We start from the raw sequence: 16,336 nt of genomic DNA on the forward strand, positions 1-16,336 counted from the left end.
TCCCTGCAGCAGCCTGCCTCTGTCCATGGTGCTGGATTCACACCCATTAAATCACTGTGTAGTAAATAATCCCCCAAAATAAACAGCTCGACTTGCTTTTAAACGCAGTGAAATATAAAAATAAGAAATTGTCACATTTATTATAGTTGTGAGTTTTTCTTTTGTACTCCCACCAGCTCTGTATTGATCCTGTCAGAGACGACGTACAGCTGATACGGACTGCTCCCTCCAATCAGCTGCTCTGCTGCCTCTGTCGTACGATGTTCTCGCGTGTCCTGATCACGGGGCCTTGTTTTCATCACTTCCAGCTCGGCCGTCTGCAGCCGACTGATGTTTCACACTGTGGGCGAGAAAGAGAGGTGCGCATGTAGGAAAAAAATGGACTGCGCACTTTGGTCTCTTTGGCTTTATTTATGAAAACGTCCTCCTGCTGATCATGCTCGACGCCGATGTTGGTTTCGCATTTTTACGCAGCCATCCAGCCTCTTCCTCCTCTGATCAAACGGCGTCACATGCAGCAGATGAGCACTTCAGTGCTTCAGATAACATGTCTTTGGGTGAATGCCGCAGCCCACAGCTTTTGGACCAGCACCGGAGGCCAGCATGCCCAGAGGAGAGGACGTTTTTATAACGCTTGCGAATCATATTTCTTAAATTTTGGGAGTTAACATCAATTTAAAGGTGAGCAAAATCATTTTTTGTATCCGCTCAATCTCTGATTCAAAGGCATCCCAGCAGCTGCATGGTTTCACCCTTTTTTTGTTGATTTCTCTGGCAATCAATAGCTTATTTATAGCTGCCACGTGACCTCAAAAGAGAACTTGCACTTCGATTCATGTGGCTGATATAAGAAATGTTCAAAGTGTGAGAAAGTGACATTTATAAGCTGATATTCAGGCTACACAAGCTACAGAAGGCTGTATGTTGAAGGCAGACCTCTCTGAAATATATGGATGATGCTGGCACTGTCAAAGTGGTAAGAAAGACACTATCTGTCCCATCTTTCTGATTTCCTCCTTCTGTCTCTCCAGACGTGGCCATGGGTGATGAGAGTGGCTTTGCTCGGCAGGTGGAGAGTGTGGAGAGGAGCGTGGTGTTCCTCAGGCAGGAGCACCTCACTTTGCTCCACGGCCTCCACCTGGAGATCCTCTCCCTGCAGAAACGATGCTCAGGTGAGGGAAATGTTGCTGCTGCTGCTGCTGTTTGTGTGTGTGTGTGTGTGTGTGTGTGTGTGTGTGAGTGCCTGAGGGATCCAGGAAACTTTTATGTGACCCCAAAATGTTCAGTAATCCTACAAAACTGCAGTTACCACAGTTCTTGACTTGTTTAAATCACTACCCCTCTTTACAATACTCAAGGTTTTATGCTTTATGTAATCGTGAACACTAGTAGTTTAATAATTTCTCAAAAGTGGATATGTAATTAAGCTTTAAGGCTAAATATATTAACTGATTTGTCTCCAATTAAGAACTCTCAGGCTGCAACTAATGATTATCACCTTGATTAATTGCTTATTGTTATTCTATGAAACATCAAAAAGCAACCAACTGTCCAAAACCCGTAAATATATTTAATTTATTATTATACATGACAAAGAAAAACTGCTAATCCTCATATTTGAGAGGGCGTAACCAGATTTCAATGATAATATCACCACACTTGGAGATAAATATTCTGCTGATCGAGTAGATTAATCAAGCTTCAGGGTGAAGGATCCTTCTTCTAGTGCTGCTTACTTTTTCCTTTAAGCTGCTCTAGTTCTTCTTTAATCAGCGGAGACCCACACTGACCTCCTGCCTTTGAAGAGAAGATTTAGTAAGATTTAACTTATTGGGAGGAAGACAATATCATGACCTTTTTTAATGAGCTTTTTCTTTCATTCTATAATAATTCATCAAGTCTGCACCCAGATGGTTTTGTGATTCAGCCCAGGTAAAGCTTTGCATAATTTGAAATTAATCTTTAACGATTATAACTGCATTTTCTAAGAGGCCACATGAGCAATATTTAATATGTTAGTGAACAGAAGCAGCTCTGTGTTTCGTCAAAATGTGCCTCAGTAGTTCAGAGCAGTAACTGTAATTTTCATTTCAAATAGACTACGCTAAATCTCTTAGGACCTCATGTGCATACAGGCCCCATTGTTCGTGTGATGTGTGTCTGCAGCATCAATCAATGCCAGACAATGACTACATGGTGATGTCATGCTACAGTTCCTGTAGATTGCATCATTTTCCTGTATGGGGCTTTATTAGACATGCAGTCCATTTTATCAAGCAAGCAAATGCATATCAACACAAACGCATACATGATCGCATTATTATACTTATGAGGATGTTCTTTTTCATTTCATTAAATCCCTGGAGCTCTCCCACCTTTAACCCAACATTCACTCTAACCTCAGCCTGTTCATAACCCAAAAACCCTAAAACCAAGTCTTAACCCTAAAAATAAATAGTTAACCTGGAAGGTGCCAGTGTTGTGTCACCAGGATTGGAGGTGAATACTGTAATGTGGGCACATGAACAGATTTTTGTGTCCCCCAAAGTGAATATTAGGTATACACAAACACATACATACATACATGCATGCATATGTTTGTTTATAGTCTCACACACAATACATCCTCAGAAAGATGCACACAATACGCATCCATCGTGGTTAATCCATAGATCGCATAGCTTCAGTAATCCATATGAAGGAGATTGTAGTCTACAAATACAGGGGGGAAGAGTGGCGGGGGAAGGGGTGTGTGTATGTGTGTGTGAGTGAGTGTGAGGGAGAGAGAGAGAGAGAGAGAGAGAGAGAGAGAGAGAGAGAGAGAGAGAGAGAGAGAGAGAGAGAGAGAGAGAGAGAGAGAGAGAGAGAGAGAGAGAGAGAGAGAGAGAGAGAGAGAGAGAGAGAGAGAGAGAGAGAGAGAGAGAGAGAGAGAGAGAGAGGGCTAAGAGCCAATGTCACCAGTTGTTTAGAAAATTACCCCCTCCATCATTTTGTAGCTCTGCTGCACAATCACATCTGGTCAATAAAGCTGTGTGTGGTGGCTACATTTTGTGTGTGTGTGTGTGTGTGTGTGTGTGTGTGTGTGTGTGTGTGTGTGTGTGTGTGTGTGTGTGTTGTTGAGAGACAGACAGTAATAGATACAAACCCACAGAGAACGTGTATTTCCAGCTGTTTACTTGCCCTCTCCTCCTCTCCCTCTGTCTCAGCGGGGGTCTTCCACTGTTAACTCAGTCAGTCCACAGGGTGCTGTTACAGATAATTTGTAATTCTAAATCATTTTAATAGAAAATAAGACATGTGGTCAAACCAAAGAGAGAACACTGGATTTAGTTTTTACTATAAAAATGATTGAAACCATGAAGGATTGACAACCACAGACATACAGTATTACTTCGTCAGAGCTCAGCAACACAAATATTAATCTTCTTTTTAAAGCAGCAGGAATCATAAATCTGCTCTCCAGTTTTATATCTGTTTAAATTGCAGCCTTTAACTTCCACTTTCTTCAGAGATTTCTGTGGGGATCATCTGCTCTTTCTGCTGAGCATCCTTAAAGCCCCTTACAGCAGTTTAACGCCAGACTGAAAATATGTTTAAATGTTTTTCAGGCACATCAGTGGTCCACAAAGAGTAAATAGCCGTTACACTGACCGCTATCACTGATTGCTCTATGATCTTGCTTTGCCATCATCAGTGTATTTTCAGTGTTTGCACCTCAGACTCCCCGAATCCTTCTGGTTAATTAGCTCTGATATTAGCTGATATTAGTTAAGTTAAGTCTAGTTTAGTTTATTGACCTTTAAGCATTTAAGCAGCTGAAGTACTTTGCTGTTACAATGAAACATCAATATATTTAAACCAACAATTTAGAATAGACCAATAAAAACCAACATTTAAAGTTTGTTATTATCAAAGCTAAAATGTAATATCTCATACCACCAATCTGAAATGTGGAATCTATTAACTGCTGTTATTTAGGAGTCATATAGGGGATTGGAGATATCCTGTATATCTCAGTTTGGCATCTAGCCATGGGGGTGGGGTGGGAGGTAGCCATTCACTGAGGTTGGACTTAAGCAGCTTTCTAGCAAAGTCAAGACACAGTTGAGTGCGTCTCTCTGCTAGAGTGCACAAGAGAGTAGAGAGAGTCTCTGGCTCCAGAGTCCAGAGTCTCTGGGTACCCTGAGTACCTCTGGCCAAGTATGATTTTACAAGCCTGTTTCTGCATGCTTTGCAGCCTTTTAGCCTGGCCTGCAGTCAAAGAACTGTGCCAGACAGGGACTACATACCCCAGCGCCGGACATACATAGCCTGTGTAGATAGAAACCAGTTCTGGGTCTTGGACACCAAATTTCTTCAGGTGACACAGAGCAAAAAGCTTCCTGTTGACTAAGGTCAACATGTGGTCCACATGACTGTCCTGTCGCTAGTTATGCTGGATGGTGACCCCGAAGATTTTGACTGTGTCGCCGACTTATAGTATGTTGCTGATCAATGGAGAGAGTCAGCATGGCTGGTGTTTGTCTTATGCTGGTGACATGTACTTTACATTAATATGGGTTGGAGTTTCATTTTGTGCTGCTCTACCCAGATGTCAAGACCATTCAGGGACTGTTGGAGAGTACAGAGTATTTGGGACATCTGTGGTCTGTTCCATCGTCGACATCTCCCTTAATCAGTACTAGGATGACTGTAGACTCTAGTACAGTTCCCTGTGCAACTCCACATGTGGGATATTCCCAATCAGAGAGATTTCCCTGCTAGTACACCTCATGATGACAGTCGGTAATGAAGCTGCAGATCCATGAAATCAGGCCTGGTCTCCCTCCTAGAGCTAGTAGACAATGTCCTGCCACTGTGTGAACTTTTTGTCGCAAATGGATTAAGTGCTTGATCTTGAGGATGATTCATGGTTTGTCCAAAGGATACATTTTAACTGTCTTCGTAGGGAAATGTATCCATTCCAGGCAAAATAATATTGTAGAAGGCATTGGCTTTTTCATCACCTCCTATCATGGATGATCTAGCTGCCAAACTTGTTCAAGCCAGGCTCCCTTATAGATTGGACTACCCATGTAGAGCATTGGGAGGTCTTGATTGTGCATTAGGGCTCCAGAGTACACAATCCTGGTCACTTGAGCTAACAGGAGGGATAATCTCAGGCTTCAAGTAGACTGATTTCATGTTTGTGATAATCTTGTCAAGGATGGCTTCACCTCCGATGTGCTGATGCACCTGGTAGAGTTTATTATCTGGACAAATGTTGTGGACTCTAGGTATATACTACAAAGCAGGTCAGATGAGGCTAGCAGTTGTTCAATGTGTCTTCCTGGTGTGGTGATTGGGGCGGTGAATACATCACACATGCAGAAATAGCAGATGTGTGCCATTGGAGTCCCACACAGTCTGTAGATGGTCTGAACACTGATGCAGGTTAGTGGATAAGATAGACCTCTGTTAATAACACAGTATACAGTGTTCAATGAACATCTTGATTGTCTTCATCATTTCCAGCATCACAACAGCGTGTGATTTGTAGGGATTCTGTCAGTATTTGGATTGTTTTTAGCGAAGTGTAGAAATATAAACGGGACATTTAGGATTCTGGAGGCTAGCGCAGGTTTGCAGGTGCAATAGGTATTTGCTGTCAGCTTGCTAATGTGAAGCCTGGAAGGGTAATGCAAGGTTGAACTGATGATGTTTTGCCGTGCATATGAGCTTTGCCTTTGTACTGTTGACCTCATTTTTATTGTTCTGGACTCATCATCAGTTTTCTCATCAGCACAAAGGTGCTCACGCTTCTGTCTCCTTCAACGACCAGCAAAATCAATTTTTCTCTTGGAATGGGGACTTAATTGTGTGTCGTAAAAAACAATCAAGTTTGCATATGTGTGCCCTTCAAGATATCTTTGCAACATTCATGGTCGAGCCATGAAACAAAAAACCTTGAATTCTCAATGACGATTTGGGAGATACAGTAAGCCAGACCTGCAAAGCATTACACATGCTGGATTTTGTCATGTGCTGACTGCTTGTTTTTCATTGTTGTTCCAAGAAATAATCCTTAGAGCTGAGTTCCTGCAGTTAAATTAACCTCATAAATGTTTCTGGCAGTTATGAATGAGGATAATGACTAAAAAACAGGAGCTCTCTCAATGAAAAGAGAGAAAGACATTTTGCAATTATAGTTTAAAACCGTCAATCAGCCGGTTTTAAACTGTTTTTCAGGAGCTACCTACCTGAGGTTTCTCTATACCTCCTGCTTTCCCTCTTTCCTTACTTTCTGTCTTCCTCCCTTCATCACCTCATTTGTCTTTCTCTTTCTTCATGCCAGCTGCAGTGGTGGCCATGTGGCGCTGACTGCAGAGGGAAGGAGGAAGGGTGTGACAATGAGGGAGATAATAAAGCTGGAAATGAAACATCTGCTTCTCTAGATTGATCTAGATTATCTTTCTTTTTCATTACAAAATACCAATATATATATTTTATTGAAAAATACTTTGTTTACCGCTCAACCTTTATTAAGCATAATTGATTATATAACACATAATGTTCACAGTTTGTAACCAAAAGAACTAAGTAATTTTTTTAAAATGACTGGAGCTACACACACACCCTGTGATTGAGTGTGTGCTGAAAGCTGAATGTAGAGATTTCCCTGCCAAGTCAGGCCTCCCTGAATGACCATCAAGATGACTGACAGTCCAGACACGACCAGCAGGCTGCCTCCACAATCCCCTCAGATGCTGTGTTATCTTTATTAGGGACAGTCCAACGGCACAGAGTGCCATGTAGCAGTCTGATCCTTTATCTTCTAAAAACCATTGTCCATTATGTGTTGCACGAATATGAGATATAATCCATCCAATATCCAAAAATGCTGGTGCGCCAGATATCATATCATATAATATGTGGATAATCCCTATCATGTTGATGAAATATTCCACAGTAACAGCATTTGCCACTATTATATCTTTCCTCTCTGGTAAAAAAGAAATTCTGTTACAATCATGGCTTTGATATCTTGAGGTTTACTGTCCAATCTAGTGTTCAGACAGACAAACTGTTCCTGAGTGTCTAGTGCCTGTAATCTCTCTGCTATGGCATAACACAAATAAATGCTTTAATGTATGACCATCCAATACATTTACTAAACATAAAAAACATCTACAGTGCCACATACAATATAAAGCAGTAATCAGAAGATGAATAAAGTCAAAAACACAGTGGAAATTCATCATCTTTCCAATATTTTTTCAAGAGTTCACTTGAGGACAAGAGTATTGACCAGCTTCATATAAAGAAAATCTCATACCACGTCTACAAATAACACATCAGTGTACAGAGTGCTTGTGAAACTGTAGCTTTGCATTAAAATGATTCTTAAGTGTTTAAGAACAGGGATAATGTCTGAAATCTGCCATAGTACAAATTATACATGGTTTTTAAACAATAAAGAACTTCAATTTAATTAGATTGTTTCCAAACAATGAGACTACTTATTGCACATATTGATTGAGGAATGCTAATAATGCTATTATGTCTTATATTGCAGTTAGAGTAAAGACAGTTTTTTCCCCAGTCAGTGACAAATAATGTAACAGTACATCACTGGCCAAGTCTCTGACACACATTATTTGATGCAAAGTTTCAGATTTAGCTTCATAAATTATTCATGAGCTCACTGAAAAATGTGCTGGAAACTGCATTGAGCAGCTATTATGTTACCCACTAAGAGCAAATAGATGAAGCAGTTTGAAATGACAGCGTACCGCTCTAATAAGACATTTCAGCGTCTATATTTAAGCTCTAACAATGAGGAGTTCATGTGGTGTTTGTATTTCTTTCTCCTCAGCTTCTCTTTCTTGTGTTTTTTTCAGAGTTGACGAGTGACCTGAAGGTGAAGCTTCCAGGCAGAAGCCAAATAGGTAAAAACAAAAAAAAAAAAAAAATCTCTCACTATTCATATCCTCCTGCATATATCTCTTTTTGTTCCACCCTCTTGCTCAGCTTTTGAGACAGAAAAACAGACACATGTTTACATCTCTCAGTGCTAGTTCATCTTTGCTACATCCAGCCTCAACCCCCAATCCACCATCAGTGTACGTCCGCATCCTTCTCTGTCCTTCCCGCTGTCAGCCACCCTCCTCCATCTCCTCACCCATGCCTCTTTTTCCTCATCTGCGAGCAAGAGGAACTTTCCGTGACAAACCACACACACAAGCATAGGTCTTTCTTTTCACACATATGTGCCTTTTTCCCGATGTGCTCCTCGTAATCTGAAATGAACTGGGGTGAATTGGTCATGGCTAAATTAGGGCAGCACACCCTCGCCTGGGAAGATGCAAACACAGCTGCAAAAGACAGCATGCCTCGACATATTTAGCTGATGGCTGACGTGTGCAAGACTGTTCGTGGCATCTACGTGCAAGGATGCAGAGATAGGCACAATTTTGTCACGGCGAATTAGAGAAAGAGCAAACTAAAGAGGAGTAAAAAAGGCATATGTTTGAGTGGAAGGAGCGTGGCTGCATTACTTAGCCATTAGACCCCATCTCCTTTTCCAGGACAGGTTATCCCCCGATCCATCAATACAGCACTGCCCTCCATTCTCCTCCCACCCTGAGAAATTGATCCATCCTCTTCTCTTTTTTTTTGGTTTTTTCCTGCTCTCGTTTTCCCTCGAGGTCCCAGCGGGGGTGTCTGTTTACAGACTTTGCTGAGAACGAGAGAGACGTAGAGTCAGGAAAAAAGAGGGGAAGAGGTGGAAGGAGAGAGGTAATGAGATGTAGCAAGAAGAGGAGATGGAGAGGTAGAGAGGAGAGTGGCTAAGGGAAAAGACGTTGTCGGCAGGATGCGGTCGTTCGCAGACATGTAGGAGGGGAGAGGAGTGTGGAAAGATATGTAGATCGCATTAAGTAGACTATAGTTAGCGTATGAGCTCAACTTGGGTGTGGCGATGGGCGACAGAAAATCTGAGACTGATTGGTCATCTGAGGATCCATTCTGGGAAAGCAATAAGAGAAAGAGAGAGGAATATCAACATAGAGGAAAGAAATGTGATGATAAGAAACGATGATCACTGATAGACAGAAATATGATGAAAGCAAAGTCATTAAATATAGAAAATAATGTGAAAATCCTATAGAGAAAGTAAAAAGTGGAAAAAGGAGATCTTAAAGCCTCATACCCCAAAGCTTTTGTGAATGTATGAAACACCCTAGTACATTTAAGCCTAATGTGGATTTCAAGCTTTATAGTTTCACCTCCAGAACTCACCAAACCTCCCACCACTCTTTTGGGATTCTCCTATCCAGCAAAATGACCTATTTAAGATCCCAGAGGAATCAGCAGCAGCCTGTGTGAATGTAATCTTCTCTTGTGGCTCAGTCGGCCTGGGGGGCTGCTGCTCTGACTAAGGGCATATCGTCTGTGCCTCCCTCTCCTCTGGGGAGTTTCACAGGAATTAAAAAGCATGAAGGTTGCCTACCAAAGCAAAAAAAACCACAAACAAACAAAAAACAGAACAATAAGCAGTATACTGCATTCAAACTGACCGTGGCTTGGCGATTGAAGTTCATGTGGATGCTTCAAGTAGTAGTTCCTAAATCAACACACATGATGTGACAGAATTTAACCAGTCGACTATTTCGATGTGATGTATCAAATTTTAAGGACAAGCTTTGAGAACAGTACGTCATACAAACGGCTGTGGTGCAGCATAACTGTGTTAAGCCCTCGCTCCACTCCACCCATCCAACATACTTAAATACTGATGATTTATTTACCATTGAAGTCATTTTACAATAAAACATGCCAAAAACCTGTTAGTCTAATATGAGGAGTTGCTGCTTTCTCTGTGTAGCATTGTTGTAAATTGGATATTTTGGGATGTTGGACTGTTGCCCAGACAAGGCCAGTGATTTAAATTCATCACATTTGGTTTTGGGATATTTTAATGGGCTTTGAATGGGCATTTCTTATATTTATAGACTGCTTAATTAATGACACATTAGTTTATATTAAAGATAATGGTTAGTTGATTTCTCAACTAGAGCCTAGTTGAATCATTCTCGGAGGTTGTCTAAACAAAATAATTAAATATTATGAGCTCCACAAACAGTGTTTATTGCAAGGTTTTTCTACTGGATTGCATTTGATCTTGAATAAAAAAGATATTTGTTCAGGTATGTAAATATAATGTTAGCTTATCTAGTTGATGTTGAGTCTCAAGTATTTTCTGACAAAAATGGGATAGAATTTGTTTTATTGATTTAAATGAAAAAACTTAATTATTAAATATATGATTCATTATATTTAATAATATGATATGCTTTAGATGACAAAACAATAAACTCAAGCTGTAAAGCCACCATTATGTTTACTGGCTAGCAGATTATCCTCAACAGACTTTGAGAGGAAATTATATTTTATTCTATTTCTTATCTTTCTATTCTTCTTATATTCTCATCTATTTAATCAAAATCTGATCTGAACTATCTGAGTGCTGTGAATGGTTTGTATACTGTATGTATTCAGATTAGTATTACTTGAATGTTCAAACCTTTTTACATAGAAACAATACGTTGCTGGTCATACATGTAATTATGTTCATCACATACACACAACACTTCATTTTATGTTTATATTCAAAACTCTCTTGGTATGTTTCTGTGTCAGAGTTACAGGAGGAGGAGGAGCTCCTGGAGGTCCGCTGTCAGGATGTGGAGGACCGTCTGGCCGAGCAGGAGTGCACCTTAGGAGAGCTTCGTAAGGAGCTGGGTCACAAGGGGGTCTTAGTTGGAGCCCTCAGAGCCAATCTCAAGGAAAAGGAGCGCCACTTCCTGGAGGAGCTCAAACGCCGCAGCCACTGCTCCACCATCCTGAACACGGAGCTGCAGAAACAAACAGAGGCAGCAGCATACCTCTCCTTCCAGCTGCATGCTGCCAGGCAGAAACTGCATCACCAGCGGATGCAGCAGAGGCAGAGGCTCCTCGCCAGAGCCAGCAGTCAGGGCGCCCAGTACAGCGGCGAGCAGAACTCAGTCTCTCCACAGATGCCACCAGGAGCCTCCCCATCATCTCCGGTGGTTAAACCCAAGCGCAAGAGCACTAGGTCAGCCTCGAGAGTGGAGCGTGCCCGGGAGTGTGTGCCGATGGAGAAAGTGATGGGCCCTGCAGAGCCCACAGCCATGCCCGACCCCGCACTCTTCCTCCACCCCCGGAGGCACAGAGCCCGCTCCAGGCACAGTCTGGCACAAAGACCGCCTCCAATGAGCCTGGAAAAGGAAGATGAGGAGGAAGAAAGTGGGGATGGGCCAGTGGAGCCCCAAGAGGAAGCTGCCAGGCTGGTGTCTTCAGCTGCAGCGCCCCCTGCTGCTGAGACCAAGGCAGATTAGCAACTACTGTGACCTGTGCCCTAAAATACAGTTTGATTACTGTAATTATCTTCTGTCAGACTGTTAATACTGTTAACTGTTGTTCTGCACCTTGACTGAATTGATACTGGGACTGGTTTTAGCTATTGAATTATAGTACACTTAGCATAGACACTTTTTTAATAAGGACTTTGATATAACCTTACTTAAGAACTTGCAAAGCAAAACTCAGTAAGTGTCACTTTAAGTCGGTCTTAAATGAAATTAGAATTATCTGTTTACACTGGTGTCACATGCTCTGTATACTGTGGGGCCTTATTTGAAAGCAATCCCTTTTTCATTTATGGTGACGGTGAGGTTGACAGTGGCCCTGCCAACTGTGACTTTTCAAGGCAAACCATAAATCATCCCATGTGGCTAAACCTTTGTGTGGCCACTGACCGAGTCACAGCTGAAAATATCTGAGGTGGGGGGTCGGTCACATTTGTGTGAGTCCGTCATGTGAAAAAATATTAGTTTGAAGGAAGAATGTTCACCTCACTTTGGAAACAACAGATTAGAAACAGCCTTTTGCCTTTTTTTGACAGAATTTTAAACACCATGACTTCTACATACCCATCTATTTTATTCATTGTATTTGTAATAGATTTTATACCTTAACCACAGAAAATATTAACATGTGATTGGCTGGGAAGTGTCTGTTAAAGTCAGGACACTTCAAACATAGTTCCAGTGTTGTGTCAAAGTCTGTTTTCCTGTGTTTCCCGTTACTTTAACCAGAGCCCAACCTTAGCAGTAACACCTTTAACACTTAAACAGATGTTTATAACTAACACTATTGGAAGCACTTAGCGTGCAAGAGTTTAACTGTTAGTTAGATATTAACTATAGGCAAGAATAATTATACTAAATTCAGCTTCCTCTGCTGAAAATCAACTAACCTCAACTTCAAAGTAAGTGGCCATCAAATAAAATATATACAATATACTACAAAATTAAATCATTCTGCTCTGTGTCGTTACCAATCAGCATATTCTTTATTTAAGACCATAGCTCCATCGTAAAAACACAAAAAATAAATTTTGAACATCAACAAATGAGAATGCACATTATCATATATATCACAAATAATACGATACACACAGAACATCAGAAATATCAATACATATCAACACAGAACATTATTAAAACTTGTCAGCATCACTCTCAAAATGCACAGCTGCGACATCTCATTAGTGCTTACACTAAGTACAGTTTTGTAATTAACTTATAATTGTTTTTGCAACTAAATACGAGATAAATATATCAGTTGTTGATAAAAATAGCTATTTTTTTTCAAAGGTGAAAACCTGTTTTTCACCAGTTTTTTTTTCCTCTCAATTTGCAATGTTTGTTCTCGTATCAAAGCCTTTTTGCAGGTGAAAGATGACAGTAGTGTTAGCCACATACAAACGTTGCCTCTAGCTGAACAACAGTATATAAACTGTATGTTTAACTCATAGACAGACACACACACACATGCACAACACACACACGTACGCTGCTATTACTCTGTACTGGCCACTTTGTGTAAACAAATCCCATTCAAGTGATAATCAGTTAGGACTTGTTGGACGGGGTGTTTCACTTAGGTGGGGTTTGTGTGCTTAGTACAAACTTCAACTTATTGGTGCTTGAAGTTGTTCTGTTGGGGTTTCTTTTCACCTCAGGAAACAATGGGCAAACAAGGATATGACTGTAGGTTTAGTCGAGGCTTTTTTAAGGGATGGCCTGTTTGTAACCTGTTCCTTTCCCATGTTGTCAAAACAAATGCACATGGTGGCCCCTAGCGAAACAATGAGCCAACAGCATCCTGAGAAAAAGTAGTGAAAGAAACTAACCAAATTATAGCTAAAGAAGAAGAAAATCCCATCACTTACTAGAGCGATATTACATACTACTAACAGACTACCTAACCACAGTAACTAATAAGACACTATACAGACAGAGTGACCACAGTCTGGCAGACGTATCTGCACAGAGAAGTCAGGCTGTGCCGTCACTGTGATGACAGAATTACACAGTCAAAACTACAGAGGTATTAGAGAGGAAATCTTTACAAAATTTGAAAAAAAAAATGCCCTGAATACAGAAGTCTGGCATAAAGGAAGAAATGAGCCCTCGTTCTGGGAAACAAAAGTAAGAATGCAATGCTTGCTGCTAAATATGTCACTTCCTGCCACATCTAAAGAGACAAACAGCAGGACAAAGACATACAGACACAGGCATTTATGATTACACTTGTACTTAACATATTCTACTTCAACGCAACCATATCCTTTAGATTTATTTATAGAAGACTAATGGCTATCTTCTATCATCCCTACTATTAACATGTCTTTATTTTAACATTTCTTTATTTTATTATCAATAGATTGACAGTTGAATTGTTTTTGTTCATCTTTCATTGTTAAAGTGACATTGAAACCAATCTTCCAATATTAACTTGATTACTTATATTACTAATATATACAGTATGTGTATCATTTAATTTTATTTATTTATTTCATGATATATTTTGTTCTAGTTAGGAATATTGTTTTTCACATTATTTTTATTAACATTGTCTTTCATAATCATAATTCTGCTTTGGCAACACACGATGCCAATAAAGTCTAATGAAATGAAAAGAAAAATCTAATGAACAGTTTAATCAACTATATTTGAATCTATGAAATTGTTTTCTTTTTTTCTTTTTTTTATTGCTTACATGTATCAGTGCAGAATATGAATTCATCATTGTCTATTCAGCACCCCACTGTATTTACTGCCTTATACTAGAGAAGCAGGAGGGCGGATTTCAGAAATGCAATGTCTACACAAAGAAGGACTCAGTTTAAAGCGTGGAAACTTTCTCCTTTTTGTTTCAGAGACATTTTTGTGAGAATATATTTGGGGATTTGCATATACAAGTTTACTGTAATGTCATGTGGCACCTCAGTAATTTTTGATTCAAAGTTGTGTCAGAGTCTGTCTATACTTGACTTATCTGAGCAGCAGTCGTCGTTGTCTTTGAAACGAGCCTTCCTGTAAGACTGAATTTAATTGTGATTAGTTGCTGTGCGGCTTCTCGCCCTCGACAGCTACTAGTTAGAAGTTCAGCATTATGTTTTAGCAGTATATCTTCAATAAAGCAATATATTAATATATTTATATATTACTAGTAGGCCATGACAGCTGGTATAAGGACACTTGAGGTGTTAAAATAGATTATATGATTGTTTAACTTTGTATTTTGTAATTGTTGAGCTCTGTATGTTTTGCTTAATATTTTTATGATGGATTGTTTTATTTTCAGGGTTTTGTTGATTGTCACTGAATCTTTACATGATTAATTGTTGTGTTACAGTTTATAGGAGGCATATTCAAGCATGGAGGGACTGATGATATGCTGCATGTGTCGCTGCGCAGAGCGTTAACGGGCATATTGTTACGCTTCAACACTGTAGCACAATGTGTCTGGATAAAAAAGAACCAAACCGGTCGTATTTTGAGCAAAATGCAAATGTGAGGAGGTTTTTCATTCACCTCTAAGCTGGTAAGCCATTATTCGCATGACTGTGTGCACTATTCTTCCTCAAGTTTTATAGGACATTAGAGGATAAAAGTACAAATCTGTCTTTGCTGAAAAAACTGTTTTGCTCTCCAACAGGAATCCTGAATTTAGACTGTTAGACTTCATGACTTCATACAACTGAAACGGCAGGTAGATTAAACTTTCCATCCACCTTCCATCATCCATTTAACAAGGTTAACACTAGGTTAGGCCAGCCGGTGGCAACCAACCATTTAACAACCTGCATACCACATCGTCACATTTTAAATCTATACTAAACAATCAAAATACTGGCTGCTGTGTGCATCTCTGCTACAGTGTGAATGACTCAGAGTCTGGTGGCGATGTTTGTCTGCTTTGAGGGAATTAAACTTTAATGAGCCAAAGAGGCCCACCACTAAAATTAACATGACGAAGAATGATAAGATGCCTTACTGATGATGTCTTTTCATTCATATTTCAGCTAAAGGGAGTAAATATTCATCCACCGATCTGCTTTTTCTACATTTCAGAGCATAACTCAGCATATCTCACATTAGTCAAATATAGCAAGAAAGTAGATCATTTACCCACAGAGAACGTCTTCCATTTTTCTAAACGCCTGTATAATAACCCAAAGTTAAAAAATAATAATGTCAACAGCAACATTATATCTGTCATTTTTACTCGTCCAGGTCTCGTCCTTGTGGTCAGTCCTGGTTGAGGTCAAACAAGTTCATTTTCCATCTTAGAAAACATTTCAGCAGACTGTATGTGGCACAGTAAAGCATCTTGTTTGACATGTTATGTGGTCTTTAGCAATAATGCAGTATGGTACCCACCAGAGAGTTATTGCTCGGGGTTCTTGTATGGGTTTTGGGTGTGCATAAGCTGCTGACTGATTACCGCATATACTGTGTTAGCTTCCTATAGTGATATACTGTACACATAATTGGAATAAAAATGAAGGATTGTCTAGTCTGCTGCCTGCTTGTTATTGTTGTTTGAAAGTTTGCAAGAGAAAACCTGTTTTTAGAGGAAAAGAGACCCGAGTTTGTCTTAAAACACTGAACAGTCAGAACATTAAAACAGGTTTTTGCTTGATCTTTTATTTCTCCTGTTAATACTGGCAATCAAACATTTCTTTCCTCACCCGTTAATCATCTCAAGATTTAACTTATAGATTTAGATTTAATATTTAGATTTACATTTAACATTTATATTTAGATGTATCTAGTGGCCCTTTGGAGGGGCCCAAGCCTTAGGTTTGAACCACTGGACTAAACTAGCTAACTCTAGTTCAAACCAGTTTCACCTCCAGCAGCTACAATAGTAACATGCTGCTTCCAAATTGATGCTTCAGGATTAATCATATAATGTCATA

At 39.9% G+C, this 16,336-nt stretch overlaps 1 protein-coding gene across 4 annotated transcripts; it reads left to right on the top strand.

Moving 5' to 3' along the window:
• The first annotated feature begins 331 nt into the window (after positions 1-331).
• On the top strand, positions 332-15,915 carry ccdc92ba (coiled-coil domain containing 92Ba). 4 transcript variants are annotated; one of them, XR_009925139.1, is made up of 6 exons: positions 332-681; positions 1,032-1,172; positions 7,881-7,928; positions 10,681-14,955; positions 15,070-15,123; positions 15,437-15,915. XR_009925139.1 is itself a non-coding variant. In XM_062418494.1 (4 exons), the coding sequence occupies exons 2-4, from the start codon at positions 1,040-1,042 to the stop codon at positions 11,397-11,399; spliced, it is 900 nt and encodes a 299-aa protein (XP_062274478.1). In that variant the 5' UTR covers positions 332-681; positions 1,032-1,039; the 3' UTR covers positions 11,400-15,915. The 4 variants fall into 4 exon arrangements, 1 of the variants encoding a protein (XP_062274478.1); XR_009925138.1 differs by having other exon boundaries at positions 10,681-15,123; XR_009925137.1 differs by having other exon boundaries at positions 15,070-15,915.
• Positions 15,916-16,336: the final 421 nt, after the last annotated feature.

Source organism: Scomber scombrus, chromosome 5 (genome assembly GCF_963691925.1).
Source record: "Scomber scombrus chromosome 5, fScoSco1.1, whole genome shotgun sequence".
Classification (NCBI taxonomy): Eukaryota; Metazoa; Chordata; class Actinopteri; order Scombriformes; family Scombridae; genus Scomber; species Scomber scombrus.

Bases quoted from the DNA above. Each gene is read 5' to 3' on its own strand.
- ccdc92ba (XM_062418494.1), top strand. From the start codon at position 1,040: ATGGGTGATGAGAGTGGCTTTGCTCGGCAGGTGGAGAGTGTGGAGAGG. The intron at 1,173-7,880 runs GTGAGGGAAATG...TGTTTTTTTCAG, and splicing joins CCTGCAGAAACGATGCTCAG to AGTTGACGAGTGACCTGAAG. The intron at 7,929-10,680 runs GTAAAAACAAAA...TTTCTGTGTCAG, and splicing joins TCCAGGCAGAAGCCAAATAG to AGTTACAGGAGGAGGAGGAG.